The following is a 5,619-nucleotide window of genomic DNA, read 5'->3' as shown; positions in this document are numbered from 1 at the left end:
TTGGCGTTGAAGCTACGGCAGTTGAATACAGAACGGTCATATGGGCGAAGCTGCAAGCGTACATTAAGGAGAATGTCGTACCCGAAGTCGTTGCGCTTGCTCGCTCCCGTGGATATGAGGTTGTTTACATGCCACCCTACCATTCAGATCTGCAACCAATCGAGTACATTTGGGCTTACGTGAAGGGGATCGTCGGCCGGCAATATACCACGGAGACGACGATGGAGGATGTCCGGCGGCGGTTGGACATTGCGTTGGAGGGCGTACCAAGTGACGTGATCTATCGATGCATCAGTCATACGAAGAAGAAAGTGTCTGAACTCAGTGCATACCTTGTCGAGCTGGAAGCTGCCGACGAAGCTGTTAATGAACCCGCGCTGCCTGGAGAGGACGAGTCAAGTGACGATGCAGAAAGCGACGACGACCAGAGCATTCTTACGGATATCGTTGTCTAATAACCTGCTTCCGAATAATACTTGTATGAATTGATTTTGAATGCACTGGAAGTGGTAAAGGTTTTTTGTCACTCAACTCCCCCTGAAAATTGATACAAATTCGTAGGCGGTCCTCGATGGTCTCGCGGACTGTTAACATACAATTAATGTATTGTCATCGGAAATCGTAGGCCAGGTGGCCTGTTGCATTTGATTGGGTAAAATCACGAAAAACCCTACAAATTGCTTCAAGTTGGTTTTGCTCAGCTTTGCGGCTTGGACATTGAGACGCAATGCCCAAGCTGTGTGACCACACAATACATAGGCATTTAGTAGGTGATGTGATGTATGATGTACAACTTAGCTTTGTGGCTTGGTATACTTACGCACCATAGCATTAGGTGCGGGCCGCGAAATGCGATGCTTGTGAAGTACCTCTGTGTGTGCGTGCAATGTGATGAGTTGCACGCGAATGCTGTATGAGGTACCTAGAGTACCACATGCCGCATTCGCATGCAATAGTGATATCGGCATTACGATCACCATAGTTTAAGACGATAAGTAGTTATAGGGCATGTGGGCATGAATCTTATACACATAATTGGGATATCCTGTTCTATTCTGAGTTGCGCTTGTGGCATCGTTGCTTTTTAAAGAGGGACAGGCGTCGAATCGTTCGAATATAGTCCACATGGGAAATTTCCCCAATGGGACTGTGCCGGCGCTGTCAATAACTTTCGTTTGCAGGCCATCGTAATGGACAACCCAGTAATGTGCAAGGTTGTCGGTGACAGTTGTTAACAAGTAGACACCTTCGATCCCACATTTGATCGTTGCAAACAAGTTCAGCTGTGCGTTGCCAGTGAGATCCAGCAGCAAGTGTTCGGCGAAGGTTTGGTGGCAAAAGCGAAAGCCCTTGGTGCCCAAAACGTGGATAAATGAACGCAACGCCGCTGGTGGGATCTCGTCGTTGGCGTCAATCTTGTAGTTTGCCATAAACTCGCCCATATGGCGATCCGAGACATTTATCGGTACATTTAACAGCGTTACTGCAATGCGAAATGCCGCTATCAAGCTAGTGTTCGTTGCGTTGCTTACAAAGTCAAGCCAATGTGCGTCATAGCTGCGAAATTTCGCAAAAGATAAAAATTTTCACCTCTTTGATTGGAAAAAGGCTTTCCAACGATGGTAGCTACCAAGCGCTTCAATGCATGTGGATAGATAACTTGCCGGAACCCACGGTGTCGACTTGTCCAATAACTCCGGCCGCGCCCAATGCACTTGGAATTGGTGCTTGCCACGGAACCAGCGTTCGTCTGTCAAGTGGTACACTTCGCAGCTGTGCATGGACTGTAGAGACGTTACCAAGATCATGTCGTCGCTTCGTTGTTACAGTGGGTTCACATGGATGTCTCGACGTAGTTGGTTGACAACGCTCGGTAGTCTTCGCTGGCTTTCGTAGCATTTTTTATTATGACATTTGTAGCTGGCTTTATATACTACGACTGCCAGTGTGTTGGCAACTTGACAAAGATAGAGAAAAAGTGAATTATTTTTAGATGGCAGTTTCAACCGAATGGCGGGGATATACCGGTAGTCGTACTAAGGTCCCAGCGCACTCTATCTGCTCAACCACTGAGCCACATGGCACAATGAGTTTTCATAGAAAAATTAAGTAAGTGCTTGATTAAATTTTCAGTACACTCACACTATTAATCCAAGAAATGTTACTTCAAAGCCATGTCAATTGTGCACAAGTACTCGAAGCCATGCCTCTTCGTCACCATGACGTGCAACCACAATTGGCCGGAGATCATCAGTCAACTCAAGCCCCATCAAACATCAACTGAACGCGATGACATTGTCACATGCGTGTTTGAGTCGAAGCTAACGTATTTCGAGGACGATATCCACAAGAAACACGTCCTTGGCAAGGTTGTCGCATCTGTGCGTATTGAGGAGTTTCAAAAGCGTGGCTTGCCACATGTGCACATGCTCCTCATCATGGAAGACCAAGACAAGTTCAGGACCGTCGAAGACATCAACTTTGTGGTATCCGCGCGCATCCCAGACGAGATCAAGAACCCCCAGCTGCACGAGTCAGTGAAGAACTTCATGACCCATACGTGCACGCATGTGCAATACGACGACAATGGTCAGCCGACTCCAAGTGCGAGGGCTTGCACCGACAAGAAAGGCTTTCCGCAGCCCCTGCAAGCTACCACAACCGAGGGGGTCGATGGATATGCCAAGTACCGTCGCGACACGGCCGCAGACCAGTACTGTGTGCCACACAGCCCGTACTTGGTGCACAAGTACAACTGCCACCTCAACGTCGAGGTTTGCACAAGCATGAAGGACGTCAAGTATCTGTACAAGTACGTGTACAAGGGCAGCGATCGGATCACGTACGCAGTCTTCACCGACCGGGAACGCCAGCCCAAGCTTGACGAAGCACGGGAGTATGTTGAAGGACGCTACGTGACCTCCCTCGAAGCTATCACACGCATCCGCTGCTACGACCTGCAAAGGATGTCCCACGCTGTCGAAGTATTGCCCGTGCACGAGAAAGATCAACAGCATTGCACCTACGACGAAACCCACGACGCAGAATCGGTCGTTGCCAGGAACCAAACGACCAAGTTGATCTCCTTCTTCGTCGCTTGCGCGCAAGGCTTGACAGGGATCGACGGTGTTCCTGCAAAGAACTGCCTGTACTTGGACTTCCCGTAGTACTTCCGATTTGACCAAAAGACCAAGTTGTGGGTTGGACGCAAGAACCACATCAAGGTCATTGGCCGCATTGATTCGGTCAGTCCGCGTCAAAAGGAGCGGTTCTACATTCGAACCCTGCTTTGCCATAAGTATGGACCAACTTCCTTCGAAGATCTGCGCACAGTTCACGGAACTCTGTATCCAACGTACGAAGAAGCTGCACTGTCCATGGGCCGGCCTGTGGGAAAACGACGAAGAGTATGTGGTATGTATAAGACAAGCCACGTTGGACTGCATGGACGGACAGCTGCACGAACTGTTTGCCAATATCTTGGTGCATTGCCTGCCAGCGAACATGCGAGCTCTGTTTGACCAATTCGAAGCATATTTCATGGACAAGCGGCTTCGGGACCTGCGCCGCTGCAACGAAACACTCCAAGAGCCGCTCAGGGAAGACATGATGCTTGGCAAGGCGATGTTCTACACACTCAAGAGCATCGACAACTGCTTCCAACACCATTGGTTGAGCCTTTTGGACTACCCGACGTTACCTCAACTCCACGACTTCGAAGTATTCCGAGACTTGGGCGAACGGCAACTACTGGACGATCCAAGAAGTCGGCTTTATGTCATTGAAACGTCGTACACGCGTGCAGCCCTCGACGATGTGTTGGCCACTGCTGCGACCATGACTGATGAGCACAGGTCCTTTCTGGCCACCGTTTTGGCCCAAGTATACGATCACGCATCAGGCAAGGCGTACTTCCTCCAAGGCGAAGGAGGCTCAGGAAAGTCGTACGTCTCTCAAATCCTGTTGGCAAAAGTGCGCGACAAAGGGGGCATCGCGCTTGCTGTGGCATCGTCTGGACTGGCAGCTTTGCTGCTTATGGGCGGCACAACGGCGCATTCGCGATTCAAAATCCCCGTCACCAACCTCAACGACAAGTCCCTATGCCACATTCCGAAGCAGTCGTCATTGGCAAAGATCATTCGAGACACCAAGCTCATTGTATGGGACGAGGTCTCAATGATCCAGCATGCCTTGGAGGCCGTCGACCGTTCCCTTCGCGACATCATAGACAACCCCACAGCCCTGTTTGACGGCAACGTTGTTGTTTTCTCGGGCGATTTCAAGAAAATCCTGTCAATCATTCCACGCGGCACACCATGGACCACTGTGGAGGCCTCCTTCAGACGCAGAAGCATCTGGAACGACGTGAAAATTGTCAAGCTGGCAAAGAACATGCGGCTGTGTGGTGGATCAGACGACGCAAGTATCGAGGAATGGGCCAAGACGTTGGTTGACATTGGAAACGGAACGTATCCAGAACAAGTCATCTACGGCTCCATGATCTGACTGCCGGATACAATTGCCAGGAACTGGAAACCGACCAAGACCTGAACGCGTACATCGACCAAATCTATGGCGACATCAATAACCAGGCCAACCCCGCGGAGTACATGTCTGAACGAGCGATTTTGGCACCCAAGAACGTCAGGGTCGATGAATACAACGCCAAAGTGCTGCGGAAGATGAACAGTTCTACCATGTTCACTTGCCTCTCAGCCGATTTAGTCGAGCAAGAAGGCGAGGATGTTGACGACACGGCCATGGAATTTTCCTCCGAGTTCCTGAATTCCATCAACATATCCGGCTTGCTACCGCACAAGCTCGAGTTCAAGGTAGGATATCCAGTCATGCTTTTGCGCAACATTTGTCCCTCACAGGGCCTGTGCAACGGGACAAGATTGCGGGTTGTCAAAGTGTCAACCAAGTGCATTGAGGCAACTATCATGGGCGGCGCATTTGACAACAAGCGAGTCTTCGTACCGCGCATCACCTTGATCGACGAGGGCAGCCAATCCAACCTCCCTTTCACGTTGAAGCGACGCCAGTTTCCAGTGAAGTTGGCATTTGCTATGACCATCAACAAGTCTCAGGGCCAAACGTTAAGTCGCGTGGGACTTATCTTGCCAAGCCCGGTGTTCTCTCACGGACAACTGTATGTTGCACTGTCTCGAGCCAAAACCAAGGCTGGAATCTCTGTGTTAGTGCGGGACGGCAAGTTCCCCGGATTCGAAGGAATCTACACCCAGAACGTCGTGTACCGCTCCATTTTTGCCAACGACGAAAACTAAATACTCCATAACACGGAATTCACTCTTTCCAAATATCGTGCACACATCCATTCACATGACGGTCATGGGCACAACCTGCTTTTTGCAGCAATAAACGATTCTGCATCATACGTACCATGCCGTATTTCCCCTATCGTACCATCAACCATCATAGCAAATATAGGAAGCCCTAGCTATTTTCAATAGACGGACGAGTTGTTCGTCACGTTATTCAACATAAATATGTACAGATCCGAAACCCTCGCTGTACTCAACGAAGCAAATTATCCTGCACATCAACTTACTACGGCATTGTTTTTTCTCACACAACACGGACACGCGATAGTTCGAA

The 5,619-nt window shown here is 49.7% G+C and overlaps 2 protein-coding genes across 2 annotated transcripts; one reads left to right on the top strand and one right to left on the bottom strand.

Annotated features, from left to right (window-relative positions):
* Window positions 1–128: 128 nt before the first annotated feature.
* On the top strand, window positions 129–455 carry H257_18959 (hypothetical protein; the record flags this gene model as incomplete). The annotated part of the gene is made up of 1 exon (XM_009848110.1): window positions 129–455. The coding sequence occupies one exon, from the start codon at window positions 129–131 to the stop codon at window positions 453–455; it is 327 nt and encodes a 108-aa protein (XP_009846412.1).
* Window positions 456–1,050: 595 nt separating this feature from the next.
* H257_18958 (hypothetical protein) lies at window positions 1,051–1,442 on the bottom strand (the record flags this gene model as incomplete). Its single annotated transcript, XM_009848109.1, has 2 exons — window positions 1,051–1,158; window positions 1,227–1,442. The coding sequence occupies 2 exons, from the start codon at window positions 1,440–1,442 to the stop codon at window positions 1,051–1,053; spliced, it is 324 nt and encodes a 107-aa protein (XP_009846411.1).
* Between the last annotated feature and the right edge of the window lie 4,177 nt (window positions 1,443–5,619).

Source organism: Aphanomyces astaci, assembly GCF_000520075.1.
Source record: "Aphanomyces astaci strain APO3 unplaced genomic scaffold supercont1.283, whole genome shotgun sequence".
Taxonomy (NCBI): domain Eukaryota; phylum Oomycota; class Saprolegniomycetes; order Saprolegniales; family Verrucalvaceae; genus Aphanomyces; species Aphanomyces astaci.
Note: the sequence above shows the minus strand (reverse complement) of the source record. Positions and strands in the feature narration are given on the sequence as shown.